Source organism: Canis aureus, chromosome 4 (genome assembly GCF_053574225.1).
Source record: "Canis aureus isolate CA01 chromosome 4, VMU_Caureus_v.1.0, whole genome shotgun sequence".
Classification (NCBI taxonomy): domain Eukaryota; kingdom Metazoa; phylum Chordata; class Mammalia; order Carnivora; family Canidae; genus Canis; species Canis aureus.
The window spans coordinates 61,738,065-61,761,999 of NC_135614.1; the positions used below are offsets into that span (position 1 = coordinate 61,738,065).

At 45.2% G+C, this 23,935-nt stretch overlaps 1 protein-coding gene across 4 annotated transcripts in view; it reads left to right on the top strand.

Annotated features, from left to right (window-relative positions):
* SH3TC2 (SH3 domain and tetratricopeptide repeats 2) overlaps positions 1 to 23,935 on the top strand; it is a 102,615-nt gene that overhangs the window by 66,390 nt on the left and 12,290 nt on the right. For 3 of the 4 annotated variants that reach the window (XM_077895961.1, XM_077895959.1, XM_077895960.1), the window contains exons 5-12: positions 275 to 418; positions 1,461 to 1,662; positions 2,357 to 2,430; positions 4,809 to 5,004; positions 13,175 to 13,308; positions 15,814 to 15,855; positions 15,980 to 17,668; positions 17,776 to 17,956. In XM_077895961.1, the coding sequence (XP_077752087.1) occupies positions 275 to 418; positions 1,461 to 1,662; positions 2,357 to 2,430; positions 4,809 to 5,004; positions 13,175 to 13,308; positions 15,814 to 15,855; positions 15,980 to 17,668; positions 17,776 to 17,956 (2,662 nt within the window). Of the gene's footprint in view, positions 1 to 274; positions 419 to 1,460; positions 1,663 to 2,356; positions 2,431 to 4,808; positions 5,005 to 13,174; positions 13,309 to 15,813; positions 15,856 to 15,979; positions 17,669 to 17,775; positions 17,957 to 20,393; positions 20,539 to 23,935 lie in introns of all 4 variants that reach the window. The other variant, XR_013378472.1, reaches the window with a different exon arrangement.

Genomic DNA, 23,935 nt, shown 5'->3' on the forward strand with positions numbered 1-23,935 from the left:
GTTAGGTTTGGTCATCTCATTGTGCTTTTATGGAGATCCATAATGTATTGAAAATCATAAATATTATTTAAAAATGATTTGTATTTCCCAACAGATGCCGAGAAGAATCAACTCACCCTAGAAATTTTCTAGCTACCTCTCTATGCTCTTCTTGTTCTCATTAAGGGACAAAGGTCTGGGAGGGAACTTCAGAAAGGAGCTTTCTCACACTTTTCTGTTTTCAGCTATGGCAGAAATCATGTTGTTCAGAAATCATGTTGGCTTGACCTCTTAGGTTATGTATCTGCATGTCTGGAACATCTCCTTTTTGACCATAAGTACTGGCTCAACTGCAGATTGGTGGAAGATACAGAGATCCAAGTGTCAGTGGATGAGAAACATCTGGAAACAATATACCTGGCACTCCTGATACAGGAAGGTGAGGATGGAGTAGGGTGGGATGGGCTTTTATCTGGATTTTTATGATCAGTCTCTGAAATAATTAGGACACAACGGGAGGCAAAGAACATTTCAAAGGTGAGAATAATCATAAATGAACCCACCTGTTACCAATATTATTCCAAACTTCACTCTCAGTTTGACATTGACATCACATGAACAGCTATGTTTTTCAGTCTCACACTGATTGTCTGATGTTACAACCCCTTGGGGAGTTTTTAGAAAGTGCCCATGCTAGGGCTCCACTGGGGCCAATTAAATCTCCAGAGGTAGGGGTCAGGCTTTGGTATTTTTTGAAAGTTGCCCAGGCAATTCTAACATGCATCCAAGAGTAAGAAAGAATCACCTTTTAAAATATATGATACAATTTGATTGTGAAATAAAATTGCAAATCTTGCAAAACCTACAAGATTTCCTGAGATGGAGGAAAATGGTGCTGGGGAACCTCTTGGAGAACAAGCCAATCTGTTTGCAAGGAGGGATCTGATCCGGGCGACAACCAACGCTAACCACTGATGACATCACAGGCACATTGAAAGAACCCAGATTTGCATAGAATATTTTGCAAAGGGATTCTGTTTATGATTGTGTTGCACAAATCACAGTTGAAGGAAAGAATTTTGTATAGTGCTACCATATTTGGATAAATTATATTCAACCAAATCAATTTATTCTTTGTTTTGATCCTAAGATTAAGCAGAGGGTTGCAATTGTAACTGAAGTTCTGTTAAGTAAATTTTTGTTTTATTATTTTTTCCAAGGGGAAGTCCCAGTTGAGCCTTATTCTCACAAATTACTCCAAGCTTATGATATCTACTTCGAGTGCATTCCCTCTCAGTGGCTTTTTTTTCCCCTGCTACAGTTTTTCTGGGATCACAAAGGCTTTCTGTGGTACCTCTCCCCTGGCCTGTTCCTGTCCCAGGAACAAAGTAGTTGGGCTTCTGTTTAGAAACATTACATTGTGTGGTAATCCCTTTTCCATTACTGCTACTCCTTGGAGGGGGTTTTCTCATTATCTACAGGTCACTTCTTCTGCAGAGCCATGTGCTCCGTGGCTCAGCCAGCTGAGAAGGAAGGGGAGTATTTGACGCTTTGCAAGAAGGAGTTAATCTCCGTGAAGATAGTTGAAGGCGAATCTGAGTGGGAGGGCGTGTCCTTGGTGACGGGTCAGCGGGGCCTGGTGCCCCTGTCAGCTCTGGAACCTCTGCCGCTCCCTTTCCACCAGTGAGTAGCCAGGAGTGGAGTGGGTCCCAGAGCAGACTGAGGTCTGCACAACAGAGTAGACAAGCTCGCAGATATGGGCATCTGCGGTGCCAGGGAGGGAACAAAATTTGGGTGTTTTTTTTTTTTTTGGTCTGGTGAAATTAGAGACAACTCAAAATTTCAAATGGACATTGTATCTAAGAGGAAATCTACTGCCAGTCTTCAAACACAGTGTTTCTTAATATGGGGACTGGTGACCATTTGTATCAGAATCACCTGGGGATTTACTCTAAGTTCAGCCCACCTGGCCATCCTCAGACTGTTTTCGATTTAGGAATTTGTATCTTATATAAGCTCCCCTTGAACATAAGGGGATGTATTTCATACTTACATTTGAGAATCCAGGCCAGAAGGTTTTGTAAACTCTGATATCCAGAGGTTAGAATCTGACAGAATGGAAAGAGATCCTTTGTTAGTTATTTAACTGGTGAACTAATTGCAGAGCCAGAGAACATCCTAGGCCTGCTGAATTCCTCTGCTTTTCATAAAGCACCTGATACAAAGTAAGTTCTCAATAAATATTTGTCATTGTTATAACAGGAGTAATAACCATGATACTTATGATAATCGCCATTGTTATTTTAATGAACTCTTCTGCTCACTGGTGTCATGTTTTTGAAATCCGGTTTTGCAAACCCCGTGTTTCCATTGGCAGATGGTTCCTAAAGAATTACCCAGGAAGCTGTGGCCTTTCCAGGAAGAGGAATTGGACAGGCTCCTATCAGATCGGTATGGCTGGGTTGAAGACAGTATTGTCAGGGAGCTAATACTGTCCTGCCTCCTAATTTTATCTGCAAGTTTGGAGTCAGTTGATGTGAATTCCTGACTGGCCTCTGCTGCTGGCTGGATGTGGAGAAGCCAGTTGCTCTCTGTAACATGGGTTTCCTTTCCTGTGGGATGAGAGGTCTCAATCCAGGGCTGTTGGTACAAATGCTCACAGTGGCAGACAGAATGTACAGATGCATGTGGACCTGGGTGGAAGATGTTAGGGAATGGCGGGACCATGGGGATTTAATGATACATTGGGTGAATCAAAAGCCCAGTGGGGGCCAAATGTGGCCTGCAGGCTGCCTGTTTTCAATCTCGGGTCAAAACATTTTCAATTTCCCTTAAACTTTTGTGAAATTGGTCTTGAATTTTGGAAGAGTAAGAAGGCCTGGCACATGATGGATATACTCAGTAGATATTTGTAGAATAAATAAATGAAATATATATATATATGTATATAATAGTATGTATTATATAAACATGCATATATTTTAGATGATCTCTGTAAGAATGTGTATGTATGTGTGTACATTTGCACACATACACATGCATCTATAAGTACATATGTATCTACTGGAAATGAACTTTAATGTTTTCTAGGTATCTGGAGTATCTATTCCTTTCATCTTCATCTTTAAAGCCCCTCCTACCCCCAATTAGCCTAGCTGAAGTGCAATTTTGTAAGATGTGAGCCCAAATCACACTTTTTAAAAAAGAAATAGAAGGAGGGGCACCTGGGTGTCTCAGTCTTTTGAGCATCCAACTCTTGATTTTGATTCAGGTCATGATCTCAGGGTCATGAGGTCGAGCCCTGTGTTGGGTTCCACACTCAGCGGGGAGTCTGCTTAGATCCTCCTTCTCCCTTTGTCCCTCCCCCTACTCACATGCTGTCTATCTCTCTAAAATAAATAAATCTTAAAAAAAAAAGAAATAGAGGTAATTATGGAACTTAGACCTTAGATCTAATCAATTAACTGACCATAAACAAGATTTTTGGCTATACAAGACAGTATAAGCATTCCTTGGAATTATGAATATGGGGCTGTGAAGTTTGTTCTCAGTTCAGATTCTTACTCCACAGCTTAAAATCAGCACGACCTTGGCCAATTCGCAAGCTCTCACTGTGCTGCAAGTTCCTCATGAGTAAAATGTTACCGTAAAGCTGATTTTGAATGCCATGAAAAATCAATTAAATGACATCTGAAAACCATTTAGTACAGTTTTTCCACACTGCAAGTGTTTAATACACTATAGATCCTATTAGCCCACAAAATGGTGGGAATTTCTGGTCTTGAAGACCCAATCAATAGAAACTTTATAAAAAATGTCGGGGGTGGGGGGGTGGGGAAAGCCAGTCGCTATAGCAGAGAAGCTAAAGCAAACTTGGAAACCAAGACACATAAAAGCCATTATCTCAAGCATCTCAAGCAAAGCAGGATTAGTAGAAAGAAGGGTTAACCAGCAGTTGAGAGACTGATTTCTACACCCGGCTCCTCCGACAACTGTACTTGCACCTTTTAACCTTCTAGAAAAAGGGGATTCTGATGGTTACTCTACATACTCTCTAGGACTCTTGGAAAGATCAGAGAAAATGAGCTTAAGTGTATTTTGTAAATCAGACAGCACAGAGCTCATAAATATGTCATTACTAGATCTTAGCTGGGTAAGTCTCAAGCTGAGCAATGACCATAGTCAGAAAGGGAGTCTTCCAAATCCCTCTGGATCCTGAGCAGTTTTCTGTTTACCAGTGATAGGAAGCTAACATGTTTTGAAGTTTGATTAGGTACCAGACATTGTTCATCGTTTTGACTTTTCCTAATACTTATGAGACAAATATTCTTACTATTCCCATTTTACAGTTGGGGAGACTGAGGGTCATAGTGGCCAAAGGAACTGGGAGGAAACAGAGATCCCACAATGTTTCTCACCCTGGTTTGTGGATTTGTGCTAATCATGATGAAATATTTACATGATAATGGCAAATCAGACACAGTAAGACAATATAGTAAGCTTCCCAGTTTTCCATGAGTGAACTTTATTCAGCTTTAGGGTATATCCAGTGTTCTGAGATGATCTTTCCTACATTTGTTATAACACCCTTTATTTTGTAAAGTGATGATGAAAGTGGATGGTGTCTTTCTTTGAATGTTCTAGTTTGGCAACATTAAAAGCCAGTTATTACCCTGTCTCATTCCCGCCTTTTTTTTTTTTTTTTTTTTGGTAAGGGGGTAGGATTTTACTGGTCCTTAAAATTCTAAATTCTGAGGATGCTTCATTTCATATTACACTGGGAGCAGGTTTTGCCTTATTTGGCTGACCTGGATGTTATTTCTCCACAGGCAGAGGAAAATGTAAGGCCTGGAAGGACTATGAGAGGGAAGAAAAGGATGAGCTGACTTTTCACCAGGGAGAAAGCATCGAGATCATCGGCTTTGTCATACCTGGGCTTCAGTGGTTCATTGGGAAGTCGACGCGCTCAGGAGAAGTGGGCTTTGTTCCCACCAGGAACATAGATCCTGAGTCTTATTCCCCAATGTGAGTATGGCAGAGAGGCCCTCTAGGATATCTTGGAGTGGGCCACCTTCTTCCGTGGCCCTACCCCATGTTGAGCAGGGTTGCAGATGAACTTCAGGGTTGCCTGGCAAGATAGAGTCAAAGGAGCACTTTCTGACAACCAAGGATGTCACAAGGGGTGATGGGAAGTAGAGGACGAGTGATCAAGGAATGAGTCCATTCAGTTCTGATCAGTAGGTGGTCATCGAGGCCTTCCTATGTGCAAGGAGAGAGGCACAACCCCAAGACAAAGGGCCTGCTGTTACCACTGCAGACGTGGTATTGGTACTTGTACTCTACCACTACCTCGTCTAATCAAGGAGCCCCAGTAAGGGGAGGGCACACACAGAGACCTACAGACTACAGCTTAGTGAAAGGAGGCACCCTCCCATGGAGGTTTGATGAAAGCTTAATATATAGCGACAGTGTTGGCCTAGATGCTAGAATGCTTCTTTTACGCTTTTCTCCTTTTCGACCAGAAGGGCTGGTTCTGAGAAGCAGAGCCACCCCTGAGACCAATCAGTGGCAGATGGCCAGCTTGTGTCACCTACCCTGTCATGGAGGAGTAGGGCTTAAGAATACTGATCAGTCTCTGGGGTGGGCTTCCTGCATGGGGATAGGAAACAGTAGGAAGCCTGCCCCCAGAAAGTACCAGAGGGGTCACAGAGTTGGCTGCTCACACTGAGATCCTGGGAAAATGTGGCTCAAGGATTGTCCAAGGCCCTGCGCACTCAGACTAGAATGTCTTCCCTTGTACAAAAGAGCCTCCAAGGAGATGGACCAAGGGCAGATGCTCCCTCTAAGCCCTGCCCTTTGTAGGGGGAGGAGACAGAAGGTCATGTTCTCTACACAGAAATGTGGGAACTCAAGGGACTCTCAATGAGGAAGAGCGTTCACTGAGTCCCTGGAGGATTATGGGGTAAATGGGAGTTTATAAGGAGGAAGACGGTGTCAGGAGAAATAGGCCGTATTTGCACAATGCAAGATATTTCAACAAGTGACCATGGGGAAGAACAATCACAGGTAGGAAAGTGTGTGTGTGGGGGTATCCTGAGGAATGATTGGTGTTGGTTGAGAGGCAGGTTGCCAGGAGGTCATTGGTGTAGCAAAGGCTCAGTGGGTCTGTGTGGCAGACAGAGAATGCTTGTGTCCTTTACCTGACAGGGAATGGGGAGCCACTGAGGGTCTCTGAGCAAGAGTGACAAATGATGAGACTGGAACCCTGGTTTTGAGCAAGGCGTGCAAGGGTAGGGGAGAACCTGGAGGCAGGAGATGAGCTCAAAGACCAAGGCTGGCACCTGGGAAGGGGCAGGGAAACAGGGAGGAGAGGGCACAGCTTAGGACCAATCATCAGGAATCTAAGATTCCAGAAGCTTCATAAATATGGATGCCCGTGTTCTGCATCTGATAGGATGAGGTCCTATCTCATCCGTGTGGCTGGGCCCTGGCTCCTCTGGAGGGTGGTGCTAATGGACAGCCAAGGCGGAACCACTGCTCGGACAACCCCCTCATTTACCCCAGAGGCAAGTGAGGACCTCAGGAGTGAAAGGGCTAAACCTTGGGGTCTGGAATTCTAGAATCCTGACATTAAATCTAGGGTTCTTTTTTTTTTTTTTTAATATTTTTATTTATTTATGATAGTCACAGAGAGAGAGAGAGAGAGAGGCAGAGACATAGGCAGAGGGAGAAGCAGGCTCCATGCACCGGGAGCCCGACGTGGGATTCGATCCCCGGTCTCCAGGATCGTGCCCTGGGCCAAAGGCAGGCGCTAAACCGCTGCGCCACCCAGGGATCCCGTCTAGGGTTCTTTTTTTTAAAAAAATTTATTCATGAGAGACCCTGAGAGAGAGGCAGAGACATAGGCAGAGGGAGAAGCAGGCTCTCTGTGGGGAGCCTGATGCGGGATTCAATCCCAGGACCCTGGATCATGACCTGAGCCAAAGGCAGATGCTCAAATACTGAGCCACCCAGGTGCCTCTAGGGTTCTTTTTCGACCGTACAGTTTTGCAGCTGAGGTCCTAGTAAGAGGGAGAAAGAATAAATAGGACAGAGATTTGGTGGGGAAGAACAATGTACCCAGCAGAGGAAGAAAGAATGTAGCAAAGGAGACAAAGGAGCAAAGGAGTCCTGTGAAAGGAAGGAAGGGGTTTGGGGGGGGGGGGGTCAGTAAACACTGCTGCAGACTGCAGAGAGGTTAAAGCAGGGCTGCCTGCTGAAAGGCCTTTGGGATTGGCCACTGGGAGGTACTGGTCATTGAGACGTCAGTGGCCATTGGGAGGTACCTGGCCATCAGGAGGCCGAGTAGCTTAGTAATCAGAGTTTGAGAGCCAGACTGCCTGAAAGGCATTTATGCTTGGCCACGCAAGCATATTGGGTGTCTCCATTAGCTTACAGCTTTGCAATTTTGGATATGTTAATTGGTCTCTCTGTGCCTCAGGTTTCTCATCTGTAAATGCTTATGATATTAGTATTTGTCCATAGGATTGTCAGGAGTTGCCATGAGCTAATACATGTAAAGCACTTAGAATGGTGCCCGGCACAGTGTGTGTTTAAGATCAATATGCATTGGGCGGCCCCGGGTGGCTCAGCGGTTTAGCGCCACCTTCAGCCCAGGGTGTGATCCTGGAGACCCAGGATCGAGTCCCACGTTGGGCTCCCTGCATGGAGCCTGCTTCTCCCTCTGCCTGTGTCTCTGCCTCTCTCTCTCTGTGTCTCTCGTTAAAAAGAAAAAAAAAAATCAATATGCATTAATTCTTACTATTGCTGTTCCTGCCATGGTGGTAATCTTTGAGAGGTAGTTTTAATAGGATATCGGGGGCAGGTGTTAGATTTCATAAACTATTTTTGGACTTCTGAACCTCATACCTTGCCCCAAATCTCAATAACTTATGCCACTAAATTAATTTGATTATCACATTTTAACTGGCTTAGTTGTAGGGGACATACTCGTGCCATAAAGAACATCACCTCCTGTATCGCAGCGGTGGCTTGAGAACTTCTGGTTATTTCTATAGTGTCTTTTGTTGGCCTCTCCACCTGGTCACCTGTGGGACCATCACCAGAGACTGCACATTGGGTAGGGAAGGGGAAAGTGAGCCAGGAAAGAGGGAGAGAGGTGGAAGAAAGAGGGGAGAGGGGAACTGACTCATTGTAGTCCTCCACCCCACAACCAAGCACTTCCTAGATGACAAACCTCTCCAAAACACAGCAATGAGAGGAAAAGCTCACAAACACCCTGATACAAGCAGCAGCCACTGGGTGGAGTTCCTGGGAATCATCCTGTGTGCTATGCAGGTGGTCTGGCCACTGGGTGTCACTCTTAGTCTGTTTTTTTGGTATGAGGTTTCTGAAGACGGTCCAGCATTTGCTGTCTCCTTCCTCTTCCCACAGGCTCCCTCCCTGTGCTAGTATATTACTTCTTAAAGTATATTCATTCATTCATTCATTCATTCATTCATTCATTCATTCACTCACTCATCCATCCATCCATCTATCCATCCATCCATCCATTTGTATTTATTTAACCAAATCGGCAATATATTGAGAGTAAAATTTCTCAGAAGCTGTCTTGTGAGTCAGATTTAGTCTGTGCCTCTGACACATAGGAAAGGGATCCTGTATTTCCACGGGAGCAAAGTTGTGAGTTTCCTTTTATTTACAGCCCATATTTCAACACCAGTGACCTGGTTTCACAGCAACAGCAGCTGGAAAACCAGTTCTTAAAGCTTGGGGCAGGTATTCCATCTGAATAGACATGGTATTTGTCTTGGCCAGCGTGCCTTTAGAGATTTAAGAGTTGCTGATGGTGACAAATGCCACACCTTGCTATTCTTCGGTTTTATGCTTTCAAAAAGTATTTGATATGTGTGTATATGTATATGTGTGTGTGTGTTGAGGGAAAAATGAATTTAGATATAACTGAAGACTTGTTACTCCTTCCTACTTTCACCCTGTGATCCTGATTCTTACCCCGGGGTGGGGGTGAGGGGGCTCTAGCTGAAGCTGATACGTATCTTCCCTGTCATCATTCTGATACATTTTAGAAACAGATATTTGTAAAAAAAAATACTAGAGTTCTGTGTTTTAAAAAATGTATATACATGTTTCTTCTGTAACTGGCCCCTTCTTTTCCATTGATACAGTAAATTTAGGACTTATTCGCGTTGTAGATTGTTTTAATAAAGTGTTTCTTAAAGGAAATTTAGATGCTTGAATGTGTAAACTAAAAAATAAGCAAGATTGAAAAATTAATGCACTCAATACCAGAAAAAAAAAAAACATGGGGGATGAGCCAATATCTCATAGTATTAGAAGTTTGAAAAATTCTATTTTTTATATCCTCTCTTTTATTCTTCACATTGTTTATCTCTGTCTTCTTTATAATTTCGTTTCTTGTGGCATCTATTTTTGCTGATGACAAGTTTGCCGTTAGTCTCATAGCCATTTCTTTGCAGGTAGGCAGCTTTCTCTCTCTCTCTCTCTCTCTCTCTCTTTTAGGTTTTTCTTACTGATGTTTTGTACTATGATATATCTAGATGTGACCTATTCTGTTACATATTTATCGTTAGATGTCATCTGTGTTATCTTTTAGGAGTTATTTTAGTGGAGATCTGTGAGTTGTAACTACTCTCAGCCTTTAGTCCTTGTTTGTGTCAAATAAACTTAAAATATACTTGTGAATGATAATTTAGCTAGGTGTAGAATAACCTTCAAAGTGGAAGGAACAATAACTACTAGCATAAAATTTCAAATCTGTTTTGCCAGGGTCCATTTCATTAATCCTTGGATGGAGAAACAAGTTTTCTTGTGTTGGCCATCTTTCTTGTTTCTTTGTTTTCTATTTCACTAGTTTCACATTTACCTTTATTATTTCTTCTACTTTGTTTTTATTTCATTGCTTTATGCCTTTATCCTCTCTGTTTAATGCTTTGATCTTGTAGGTTGATTTGCCAAGCGATAGCTAATGGAACCCAGAAAGATGGATCAGGAGGATGAATAGCCCTATAGAAATGGAAGTCATGTTGAAAATGATATTATTTTCATTTATTTTGCTTAGGACGTGGTGCACTTCCTCAGCTTGAAGACTCATGTCTTTCTTCAATTCTGGAAAATTCTCAGTCCTTCTCCCTTTGAATATTGCCTCTCTCTCATTCTTTTTAGTCTATCTTCTGGAATTCCTAACAGAGGTATGTTGGACTTGCCATTCTAGCCCTAATGCTTAATCAGTTCTTTTATATTTTTTCATCTTTGTGTCCCTCTAGGTGCATTCTGGGTGATGTCCTCCAAGCCGTCTTGAGTTTCACTAATTCTCTCCTCTGTTATGACTAAACCTGCTGTTTAACTCACTCCTGTAGTTGTAAGTGTTCATGCCTTTCTTTTCATTTCTAGAATTTGTATTTTGCTATTTTCCGCATATACTTACTTCTGCTCACTACGTTCCACATTTTCATTGTAGCTTCTAATCAGTCTTTTATTTCATCATTTTAACCATGCTTATTATAAATTAATCTTTTGATTGTTATTATTTTTAGTTTTTCTAGTGTTAATTTACCTATTTGTGAACCTGCTGGCATTCATTGTCAGTAGTTACTTTTCTTGTGTTTGTATTTTTGGCTATGTGAACCAATTTTCAATGTTTTATTTTATTTTTAAAGAATTATTTATTTATTTGAGAGAGCATGTGTGAGTATGTGCACATGTTGGGGGGGCGGTAGGTGGGGGGGAAACTCAAGCCGACTCCCGGTTGAGGGTGAGCCCTATGTGGAGCTCTATCCTATGACTTGTTAGATGTGACCTGATCTGACCCTAAATCACCAGTCAGATGCTTAACCAACTGAGCCACCCAGGTGCCCTGAATATTCAACATTTTAAAAGACAGTCTTTGCATGAAGCCTGGATTGAAGAAAATATACCAGTAGAACAATTTTGGCATTTGCCCTCCCAGCAAATTAAGGAACTCAGTGGTCCAGGGCTGGTTTTTAAATGTTATGTTCTTCAATTGTGGTACTTACACTGTATGGTGTAATTCAGAATATACACCTTCTAATGGTGTAAGTCCAGGTGTTTGATTTTTTCTTTCCACAGGGATGCAGTCAGATGGAAAGTGTGTCATTGCCAGGCAAGTTTTCCCACCTCCTCTTCCCAGAAGCTGTAGTTCTTCCTGACTTCAGGCTGTAGGGAGCTCAAAGCTATGTAGGGAGCTCAAGTCAGCTTCACAGCTTCAGACAGACCCAAAGTCACATATTCTGTCCCTAGGTGGCATCACAAAGTGAGCCCCAGTCCTGAGGGCCAGTATCCCGGCTGAAAACTCCTGGGATCTCTGGGCTACCTGCTGTTGTTTACCAACTGGGCTTTGGTATCTCCTTTTGTTTCTGGCTTTCAGGCATTTCTCTTTCCTTTTTTCAAGTCTAAGAATGTAGTAAAATATTTATCCTTGTCACATTTTATCTATGATTTGTCTGTGTTTGTGGGTGAGAGTAGCCCCCCGTGGAACACTTCAGCCTGCCATATATCCTAGAAATCTTACCATTCTAGCCTCATTTCCATGCTAGGAAAACCCTAATGTAATTTTTCAAGCTTCTTGGACTCTTTCCAAGAACATTCCAAGGACTCAGGACATAGCATATCAGCTGTGAGGCAATGGGCTACAGAGACAGAAGATCACAGTTTCTGTCTCAGCTTTACCACTTGCCAGCTGTGTCATTCTGAGCATGGCACTAAATGAAATAGTAAATTCAGGAATGCTTGGCAAAATTTAAACGTTCTATAGAAATTTAAAATCATATAGTTCTTTTTATCTCAGATAACTTAGTTGTAGATTTAAACTAGATGCTCTTTTGAGGATGGCTGCTTTCATGGTGCTGAGAGAATCTGGAAGTCGGTCCAGAGAGGTGTGGGCTCAATATGTGTCATGGAAAGAGTCCTGGGCCAGACATCAGGCCATATCTTTAGTGCTGGTTCTGTCACTAATTAGTGGTGTGACCTTGAGCAGTTCATATTAGCTCCTGGTTTTCTCATCCCTGGCTTTACCTGAGTACCGAGGACAAATGTAGGCAGCAGACCGTGGCACTCCCATCCCCACTCCTCCCTTAATTCTGCTTGAACTGGAGAAGATTTTTTTTTTTAAACACTTCTTAACTACCAACTTTATTTTTCTGTGCCTCAGTTTCATCCTCTGTAAAAAGGGATAAGAATAGTAGCTACCTCATTGGGCAATTATGTAGATTAAATGAGATAAGAGTGTCTGATTCATAATAGGATCCCCTCACCCCCAAGTATTAGCTGTTATAACCCCTTGGGCTTCCAAGTTATTTTTGTTTAAAAAATGGATTCTGAGGTTAAACCTCCTGCTACCTCTACAACTTTATTTAGACCTGAAAGAGACCTTAAAATTTGTTCCTGTAGATTTCTGGATTGAATTTTTTCTAAGGCACTTCTAATTTTCACATTCTTTGATTCTATGACAAACTTCTAAGCAAATTAATTTTAACAATGAGTTTACACAGTACAGTGAATATAAGGATTTCTATTATTTGCAGTCATTTCTTCCAGCCCCTGACCTTCCTTCTACCCACTTCCTGTCTCTTCTCTGAATGCCACATAATGTTCTTGTTCTGTGCCATGGAATTAGGATGTCAACAATTGTGAAGGGTTCTTCTGACCATAGTCAAACTTTTTTCATTGCTTCTCTAGATTGTGTCACCCATCCCTAATGTTTTCTTAAAATAACCTGATTTAAAAAAAAACAAACATGTTTTAATGGTTCCTTTTCAACTCTTACTTTTGAGGCAGTCAGTTCCTATTTCTCCATTAAGAATGGGCACCCAGTGGTCTCAAAGAAAGGGAAGGGGTCAAGGAAAGGGACTTTGTTTCTCTTGGAGATAGTTTTAACAGAAGGGGTGTTTTCATTCCCACTTTGACCTGTTCGGCAGCCATGTAGCTCATTTCTTCATGAATGAAGTGCTCAGAGCTCTTCTTCCTGGGCAGCATAGATAAATACAGTATATGGCAGTGAGATGAGGAGTCTGGTTGCAGCTATGACAAGTCAGTCGATGGATTCTCTATGTCCTTCACTGTATCCTGGGCTGGAGAGAGAATGGTTGTGTCTGGAGCCTTGCACTGATCTGTGTACCTGTCTTTTGTCTCAATGCAGGAACAAGAGTTCTGCCTTTTTCAGTGACGAGGAAAGATGCTCTCTGTGGGTCCTGGGAAGTGATAGGAAAGCTGAGTGTGCCAGCTTCCTCCACACACTTGCTCATACTGACATCGCGTCTGTCTACCGGCTTAGTGAGTGTTTGCTCCTCGGACCCCTTTGAAAGCTCAGGCCAGTGATAGCATGAGAGGCCAGCCCTACTGAGCCTTCCATTCTAACCTTGGGGAAGAAAACCTCCTGAATTGTGGCTGAGGTCACTTCTAGGGCTGAAGGAGGTCTAGGTCCCCAATGATAAAAGCAGGACCATAGAATGTTATAGCTTGTAAGAGGTGATTTCTCATCTCATTTGACCGATTGGGAAACTGAGGCCCTGGTGAATTAAAGCCTTCCCCATTTTCTACTCAGGACAATCCCTACTCTACCATGCTTCCCCCAACACAAACTGACACTGGACTGTTGGGGTGTGTTGGCTTTGGGTGGGGGAGAGCCTTAGTGTTCGAATGATTATTTGAACAAATGAATGCCCCTCTTTTCCCTTACTTTGGAAGGGCTCACTGCTCTGTGTCAGGAAGTACCTTCACCTTTTGACAGTCATCTGAGGAAAGATTCTTGTTTCCCCCCATCTCTTCAGTGAGGGTAGTATTGTATTCACCCCGCTTTGGACAGATTAGATGGGGCACTGCCCATTAGATGGGGCAGATCAAAGATTCTACAGGAGCCCTCCCTGGGGCAGAGGGCAGGCAGCAGGGTCTTTCCCCATGCACAAGGAGCATTTGTGAGGAGCACCTAGCCTAAGCATCTGCACAGCCCTGCCAGAACTTTCTAGCCACAAACAGATCACATGACCCATCAGGCTGAGCCAGGAGGCTGATGCCATGGGCACTGCCTGGTAGGGGGAGTTGAGGTCTGAAAATCCAGGATGACTGCAGGTGTGCCTTGAGCAGGGGCAGGCCACAGACTTGGATCTAAGGGATCCACCAACCATTGATCCAATGGTAGGGAGAGATCTAGGAGCACGTCCCAGGCAATCCATTGCCTCCCATCGATAGACCAGGAGTGCAGCTCTGCTGGATGCAGGATTTTCCTGGCACCAAGGCAGTCAGCACAGGGGCATCCTATTGGTAAATTCCAGCTCCCCCAGGGCCTGGCATGTGTCCTCAGTGTCAGCAAGGGCTGGGGCACAAGGACAGCTCTCCATAGCCCAGCTCTCCAGCTCTCCCACGTTTGGCTGTGAGGCCTTCTACCTATGGAGGTTACAGATCACAAGTAGCTACAATGACTGTCATGGAGAGTAGTAGGCAGAGGCTTGGCCCGGTGTGGGCTCCGCTGTCCTCAAGGTTTACTGGAGAGCCCGGAATGAGGGCTCAGGAGGCTGTTGCTTCTCTGCCGGGAAGAGGTAACATCTCATTTCCAGCAGCCCGTGTCCTGGGGGGCATGAATCTGGCCTTCGCCTCCACAGTTACACTGTGGCCACTTTTGCCAAGAGGGTTCGGTTCTTTGCTGCCAAATCCAAGGTGTCTTCTCAGTTCTCATCTAGACTTCTTCCACTTTTGTGACGTCAAGTGGCTGTCCCAGAGGCACCTTGATCTCTGTGTCTCCTCTCCTCTCAGATGGTGCCTTTCTAGGCTCCTTCGCTGCCTCCCACCTGCTGGGAGATGCTTCTCTGGCTCCTTCACAAGCTTCTCTACCCCAGCTGCTTTGCTTTCTTGTCCCAAGGCTTCTTCTAGGACTTGAACACATTCCTTGCGACCTGCGGTGTGTTCTAAATCTGTCTTTGCAAGTCTCAACTTTTTTCTTTGGCTATAGATTTACTTCCTCCTCAACCTAGAGCTCCTGGGAATACCTCAGACTCAGAATGTCCAAAGCTGTGCTCCAGACAGCCCCTTCTTCTACCTTATTCCCCACAAAGTCACTTCAGGGAACAAGGCTAGGACCCACAGATGCTCCTCTTTCCTTCATTAGTCACCTTTGGTCACCTAGTCATGTGTCACATTGTGCAGTTGAGTCCATGACAGTTGAGAGGATGATGGTGAGTGAGGGAGAAGGAAAGCTGTATGCACAGAAATGGGAGGGGATGCTGTTTGCCACAAAATGTGCCACACTTGGAATTTTGTTCATGGCTCTGCTGTCAGCTAGCTGGGAGATTTGGGCCTTCAGATTTCGTCCTCCACCCCCTATCCCACAACTCCTGGAAAAGAGCTGTGTTTCTAGCTTTTCTGATTTTCTTTTTGGGCTCTGGGTCTTACTTCTCCCTCAGTTCCCACCTGTAAGGTGAGCAGTTCAAACAAGATGCTCTGCAGGTCCCCGCAGCTTTTACACTGGTGATGGAGGAGAAAATCCTGCCCAGTTTTTTTTTTTTTTTTAAAGATTTTATTTATTTATTCACGAGAGACAGAGAGGCAGAGACACAGGCAGAGGGAGAAGCAGGCTCCATGCAGGGAGCCCGACATGGGACTCGATCCTGGATCTCCAGGATCAGGCCCCGGGCTGAAGGTGGCGCTAAACCACTGAGCCACCCGGGCTGCCCCTGCCCAGTTTTTTAGAGAGATTTAAACACAAAGTGTCTGGGGTGCAACTGCAGCATAGGCATGGTGGCCTATTCTGACCTAACACCAGGTCTGTCCTTCATCTCTACCCAGGTGGGTTTGAATCCATCCAGAATCTTCCAAACGATCTAAGTGGTGAGTAGAGATCATGCTGAACCTGACTTTCGGTCCTTCAGAGAAGCATCCTGTCCTCTTGCCAGGATCTGGCCGCCACAGTGGCAGGTGCTCACGGTTGCTCAACTCTGCTTATCCCTTACAGCGTCCCAGCCTGAAGGCGTTAAGGAGGCCAGGCCTGGTAGAGGCTGGGAAGAGCAGCAGGCCGTGGGCTCCAGACAGTCCAGCAGCTCTGAGGACTCCAGCCTGGAGGAGGAGCTCCTCTCAGCCGCCTCGGACAGCTACCACTTGCCGGAACCTGATGACCTAGATGACCCAGAACTGCTCATGGACCTAAACACTGGTCAGGAAGAGGAGGAGGCTGAGAACTTCGCCTCCATATTGGCTTTTTTGGATCACAAGGGTTACGCTGACCACTTTAAGAGCCTCTATGATTTCTCTTTCTCTTTCCTCACATCTTCCTTTTACAGCTTCTCTGAGGAGGATGAACTTGTGGCCTACCTGGAGGCCTCAAGGAAGTGGGCCAAGCGGAGCCACAGGACCTGGGCCCATGCCCGGCTCTGCTTCCTCCTGGGCCGACTGAGTGTCAGAAAGGTCAAACTCTCTCAGGCCAGGGTGTACTTTGAGGAGGCTGTGTATATTCTTGATGGGGCATTTGAAGACCTATCCTTGGTGGCTGCTCTGTATATCAATCTGGCTGCCATCTACCTGAGGCAGAGGCTAAGGCATAAAGGCTCCACTCTGCTGGAGAAAGCAGGTGCTCTGTTGACTTGCCTGCCTGACCGTGAGTCTAGTACCAAGAATGAGCTCGACGTGGTGGCCTATGTACTACGCCAGGGCATTGTGGCAGGCAGCTGTCCTTTGGAGGCCAGGGCCTGTTTTCTGGCCATCCGATTGCTCCTAAGCCTAGGCCGGCATGAGGAGGTCCTGCCCTTTGCTGAGCGCCTGCAGCTCCTGTCTGGACACCCTCCTGACTTGGATGCTACAGCCACCATCTTAAGTTTTCTGTATGATAAAAAATATCTTCCACACCTTACAGTGGCCTCTGTCCAGCAACGTGGTACCCAGGGTGACCAAGGGATGTCCCTTCCAATTTGGCAGGTCTACCTGGTTCTTCAGAACACCACCAAGCTCCTTGGAGTTCCCTTTTCAAACTGGGGTGAAGTTTCTGCCCTGGCCTGCCCAGCACTCAGGCAGGCGCTGGCTGTCTGCGAGGAGCAGAGCAATTGGAGCACCCAGAGGGCCCTGTGTCTCATCCTGTCCAAAGTGTACCTCCAACACAGGTCTCCTGATGGTGCCATCCATTATCTGAGCCAGGCTTTGGTGGTAGGGCAGCTGCTGGGTGAGCAGGAAGCCTTTGAGTCTTCCCTCTGCCTGGCATGGGCTTATCTCTTAGCCAGCCAGGCAAAGAAGGCTTTGGACATCCTCGAACCGCTCCTATACTCCCAGAAGGAGACATCCCAAAAGGGGGTGGTCCAGAACCTCCTGGGACTTGCACTTCAAGGTGAAGGGTGGGTGAACAGGGCAGCCAAGAATTATCTCCGGGCCTTGAACAGAGCAAAGGAAACGGGGAATGTACGCAACCAGGCAGTGACTTTGGCCAATCTTGGCCACCTGACCCTTAAGTCCTGGGCTCAGCAGCCAGCCAAGGACTATCTCCTGCAGGCTGTCCGACTCTATTCTGAACTCCAGACCAGCATGGAGACGGACATGGAATTAGTACAGGTGCTTCTCTGGTTGGCCCAAGTCCTGGTGCATGGACGCCAACTGGCCAGTGGTCGCCTCTGTTATGAAATGGCATTGCTGTTTGGCCTAAGGCATGGACACCTAAAGAGTGAGTATGTCCTGTGCTACTCGAAGCTTTAGAGAAAAGTGTTAGAGCGCGCTTTGCCCTCGCCCTATCCTTAAGCGATCTCATTCGTGTTCCCGCTTTGTGTTCAGGTCAGCTTCAGATCACCAAATCCCTCTGCCATTTCTACAGCTCTGTATCCCCAAACCCCAAGGCATGCATCACCTACCATGAGCACTGGCTGGCCCTGGCTCATCAACTCAGGGACCGAGAGATGGAAGGGAGGCTGCTGGAGTCCCTCGGGCAGCTCTATCGAAACCTGAACACACCCAGGTAAGTCTGGGCTTGGGGGCAGTTCTAGAAACTGCTTATGTTCCTTCAAGGCAGACAGCACTCTTTTCCTCAGGAAGTGATGTTCACATGCATGCGGTGCGTTTATGACATTACAGAAAAGAGCGTGGGCCCTGCAGCCACCGCACAGTGTCTTCTATCGCTTATTAGCCGTGTGGCTTTGAGCAAATTACCGAAATTCACTGTACCTCAGCTTCCTCCTTGGAGGCAATAATGGGGGCGTCTACAGTACAGTATTCATATGGGGAATAAATGTGTTGATGCACATGGAACCCTTGGAACAGGGCCTGATCCATAGGAGGGGCTTGGTGATGTTGGCTAGGTGACAGTTACCTCCGTGTTTCCGTAAGAACCGTCCTGTGACCGTGGCTGAGGGTGCCTAGGTCAGGGAGTGGGCAGTTATTATACGGGAACTGGAGCCGCCAGGAGGCTGAGGTTACCTGAGGACAGTGGGTATTAGAGAAACAGCACAGAGTTAATTCATCTACCGGCAGGGGAGGGTAAAATCTCACAGTAAAGAAGTTTGATTTGGAACCCTACCTTTACAACGAAACTGGAAGTGATGGAACTGTGCTTTATTCTCACGGCTTCGTGAAGACACTTAGGTTAGAATTGCAGCCGTGCAGTAAGTCATGGGATCAATTGCAAAAGAAGTGTTGACGTTTAGCTTAATCGTGTCGACAGAATTGTATAACAGCACCACGAAATATGCTTTGCTTGGTGATCAACTTCTCAGCCCTCTCTTGAAAAGGCTCCTTTTTGCAAAAACACACCAAAAGTGAACTGTTTTACCCCAATGCTTCTTTTAATCCCTGGATCTTGAAACTATTCCCGTGTGAAGTATCTTGCTGTCTGTCTCCTGCTGACTTTCTCTTCTCTTGTCTCCTCACCGGGTGGCATCTGCTCACCCATTGCTCTCCAGCGGTGTCGCCTGCAGTTCTGCTTTCCGACAGACTTTTAACTGATTCCATTACATTCTGCATGGTTTGCGAGATATCTGATTTCATTTTGCAACAGATTAGCAGCATCGTGTACATAATTATGACTGGCATCTAAAGTAGACCTGGGATCATTGCTAGTGTTGAGCAGAGAAAGGTGGTTGAGGAGAAGCTCACTGAATGACAAGTTTTGTTTTTCCAGGCAACGTGGCAACGTTGGGCGCCCAGACAACCAGATCGCTAATAATCAGATAACAAATTCTCTTCCTCTATGTCCCCCTCACTCTGTCTCCTCTCCCTCACCCTTTCCCTCTCTTGCAAGAATCAAGTGTCCTCCCAACCTCCCACTATCTCTGCCTTCAGTTCCAGGAAGGGATCCTTGCAGGATGTGAGGGGACAGAAGCTGTGACCCCAGAGTGACACTGATTCCATTCCAGGACACCCTACAAATGTCCTTTTATTGGGGGAGTGGGCTTTTGGTGATTCTTAGTCCATCATTCTGGAAGTTGATCCAGATGAGGGTCTTTTAACCCTAATATTCTATAATTCTAATCTTTGAGATCCTGACTTGTATAACTGGAAAGAAATAAACCTCCCCTTCTCCTGCTTTACCACCAATGGGAGTGAAACAAAGAAGTAGATGGAGAAGTGCCTCAGATTTCAGAGGAAACCCTGCAGACATAAGGTCATTATCCTTTTGCAGAATGCTCAGGCCATCATGGAGAATGTGCTATAATGCTACATTTATTTAGCATGTATAAATCACCTCCTCCTACAGAGTGCCCAGCAGACACAGGTAAACAGGTAATTGCACGTTCCTAGAAGTGGTTACAGTAATTTTGTTCTAAGCTTCCTGGTAGCTGAGGTAAAAAGGGGAAAGCCACATGAGGTTCTAACTGTCTGATAACAAAACAAAACAAAACTACCATAAACAAATGTATCTGTTGGAGCAAATGTTTTTCTGACAGTGACTTCTAGGAGGTATTTATTAATTGGGTCTTGATATATGGACAGATTTATTCAATTACACTCTCCCCATGAGATTTCCATCCTCACAAAACTCAAAGGTAAGAAATGGGGGTGCCTGACTGGCTCAGTTGGTTAAGCATCTGCCTTCAGCTCAGATCATTATCCCAGGGTCCTGGGATCAAGTCCCACATTGGGTTCCATGCTTAACGAGGAGCTTGCTTCTTCCTCTTCTTCTCCCTCTGCCTGATGCTCCCTCTGCTTATGCTCTATCTCTCTGTCAAATAAGTAAATAAATAAAACCTTTTTTTTAAAAAAAAAAAAAAGGCAGAGGGGATCCCTGGGTGGCGCAGCGGTTTGGCGCCTGCCTTTGGCCCAGGGCATGATCCCGGAGACCCGGGATCGAATCCCACATCGGGCTCCCAGTGCATGGAGCTTGCTTCTCCCTCTGCCTGTCTCTCTCTCTCTCTCTCTGTGACTATCATAAATTAAAAAAAAAAATTAAAAAAAAAAAGGCAGAAACCACTCCTGTGTGAGATGGCAGGCATCTGCAGAAGTGGGTCTGGAGGGGAAGAAGAGGAAACGTTCAGCTGAGGGTTGAGGATCTGACATAGAAGGCTTCGTGAAGGCGGTAGCATCTGAGGAGGGCCTAGAGGGAGGGTAAGCTTTTGGAAAGTAGAAGAGGGTAAGAGGATAAGCATTCCCAGCAGAGGGAATGGCAGTAGCCATGGAAAGATGGGGACACATTTGACATTTGGAGGTATTCTGTAGGTTTGATGAAGGTTGGTGTTCAAGTGGATGGAGGGAGTAAAGGAGAGAGAGGCCTCCCTCCTGTGTCCTAGGAGGGGGTGAGGGGGTGGGCTGGGGTGGGGAGCAGTGGGCCTCCGGACTGGCACAGCGAGCAGCCATAGTGAAGATGGTGGTGGCAGTAGTAACTGATGGCATTCAGGGAGCACACAGCATTTCCCAAGCAACGTGTATTCTCAGGATAACTACATGTGGCACAGAGAGCTGTAGAAGCAGAACAGAAGAAGCCAAGTAATTTGCGTGAACTGCATAGTACGGATCAATAGCCAGGCTGAGTCTAGCCCAGGGGTCAGCCAACTTTTTGGCAAAAGGCCAGATAGTAAATGCTTTAGGCTTTGTGGCCATGTGGTCTAGTCACAACTCTACTGCAGGTGCGTTGTGCAAGCAGCCGTAAACTGTACGTGAACGGATGGGTGCGGCCGTGTGCCGCTGAGACGCTGCTTACAAGAGCAGGACGAAGGCTGTGTGGGTTCACAGGCCATAGTTTGCCAACCCCTGGTCTAGAGTCTGTATTCACTTTTTAAAAAGATTTTATTTATTTATTCATGAGAGACAGAGAGAGAGAGAGAGAGAGAGACACAGGCAGAGGGAGAAGCAGGCTCCATGCAGGGAGCCCCACGTGGGACTTGATCCCGGGTCTCCAGGATCAGGCCCTGGGCTGAAGGCAGCGCTAAACCACTGAGCCACCCGGGCTGCCCTAGAGTCCGTATTCTTAACTACTCTGTAGGAATCCTGCCTATTCAGCCAACAGTTTTCACCCTAAATAAAGCATAAATGTGGATGGCTAGAGTGTGAAGCCTCTGGGAGTTGTATGGATGAGAAGGGCTTCATTTTTCATCTGGTCTGACCCCTGCCTATTCCAGAGAGTTCAGATTGGTGACCCACTTGGTGGCCCTGGTAGCAGCCCAGATCCCTGCCTCCTCAACTTAAGAAGGCTTCACTACTCCCTGCTACTTTTCTATTCATGCCTCCTCTTTCAAAGATTTTTCTCTAGGATTTAGAGGTGGAGGAGGTAGGGGAGGGCAAGCAAATAATGAAAGCTGTGATGGGTTTTTGCTTTGGAATACTTGGCTGTCCCATTGTCCAGTACCTTCAGTCTTGCTCTCTCTGCCTCCAGGGTGACAGCTATAGGATCTGGTGTTTTCAAAAGATATTTATTTATTTATTTATTTATTTATTTATTTATTTATTTATTTATTTATTTATTATTTGAGAGGGAGAGAGAGACCAAGTAGGCAAAGTGACAGTCAGAGGGAGAGGGAGAAGCAGGCTCTGAGCAGACAGCCTGATTCAGGGCTCGATCCTAGCACCCTGGGATCATGACCCGAGCCAAAGGCAGATACTTAACTGACTGAGCCACCCAGGTGTCCCCAGGGTCTGGTATTTTCAATATCTCAATGCGCAGGGTCCTTGGGGATCTTGTTTCCTGTCTTTGGGTGACACAATGCAAACTGTGCCTTGTTCTAGAGCTGAACCAGGTGGGATCCATGGGAATTTTGAGGTTTTATTGAATCTATGCAACAAATTTTTACTGAGAGTTTTTACTATAGTCTAAAACCTAACAGAGAGATATAGTCCCTGAGCTCACAATGCTTATATCCTAGCTCAAGAAATTGACAATATTTATATACATATTCTCCAAAAGTATCACATAAATTGTGTTAAGTGCCATGAGGAATGTGCATATTACCTTTAGAAAGAAGCAATGCATTGGATGCAATAGGTCCTCACAAAATAACAATTGTTTGCATGTGAATATAATAGTAGCCTAGAAGTTATTACTCCTGGCTTTTATTCTCATTCTTAGGCTTCTTATTCCTGTGGAATAAAAAAAGAAATGCCTCAACATTTGGTTTTCAATGTAATTAATATGACCAATCTCTAACATTTCTGTAATCTCAAACAAGGAAAGAACTGCTTTCACTGACATGTCCTTTGATCACTAGGCTATAGGATATACTTCACTATCCCACTTCTGCAGATGAGAAAACTTTGTTCAAGGTTTGAAGTAGCTTATGTTCTTCAAAACTTCTATGTTGTTAGATTGGTAAAAGAAGAAACCTTCCCATATGCTTACTTCTGAGCCTGATATTGAACTTGAGGTATTCAAGTTCAATTCAAGTGCTTGAGGGTGTGTGTGGGGTTCTGGAGTCAAATTCTCAGGGTTAGACTCTGGTTTACATAGCATTTATTATCTGGTCCCTGTCACTCAGCTTATTCTGAGCCTTATTTTTCCTATTCATAAAATGGATATAATAATGTTATGCTCGCTTAGTGCTGTTGTGATGATTATTATGGGATGATGCATGCCAAGTGCTCAATAAATGCCAGGGAACAATACTGTTACGTATTACAAGACAAAACAGCAGACGGTTCAACATAAAGCTTTAGAAATGAATCATATAAACTTGAACAAGGTAAAAAAGTCCCTGTTGGGTTTCTTTATTTGCATAGTGGGCTACGATCCCTTTCATGACTTAGTTTCTAAAGTTTAAATGAGAGAAGATATGCTGAGAATTCATATCCCAATACCTGGCACAGGTTCAGCACTTTGTAAATAGTAGTTCTTATTATGGACACGGGGCAGAACCAGTTAGTGTCACTCATTCAGGCATGACAGGGATCTGGAAAGTCCCAGTAGGGGAGGGAAAGAGGAAATCTGGGAATGCAGGTGCATCAGAGTCCCTTGGTCCCAAGTTCATGGCTGGGAGCCAGGTGGGAAGGAAAAAATAAGGACTCAGCTATAGAGACTGAACCTCAGGGGCAGGAAAAGTGGGAACCAGAGGACTCGGGGTTGGAGAAGAGGAGAGATACCCCAGCAGGGTCAGGACATAGGTGGCGCAGGAGTGCATGACACTTGCGATGAAGACTGTCCCACCAGCCAGGCTCTTTATTTCTTTTTGATCTGGGAGCTAAAGCACAACTAGAACCTGACTGCAGGTGTGGCTGAAAAAACTGGGGACACTGGACCATTGCAGGCCCAGCTGGTGGCACAGCACTACCACTGGCATGTGCAAACGTTGGGGTGGTGATGGCTGACATAATAAGACCGAGGAGACTGGAAACCACCTCCCATGTTCAGACCTCAACGCATGTGTTTTTACTGGACATCACGGATCAGGTGTACATGTTGTACATGTCTCTGGAAAATCTTGCATGCACAAGGGGTCTTGATGGTGCCGTGTGAATAGCTAGGTTTCTGTAAGTCTTGCCTATCCTTATGGGGTGTTTCTTGGAGAGAAATACTGAT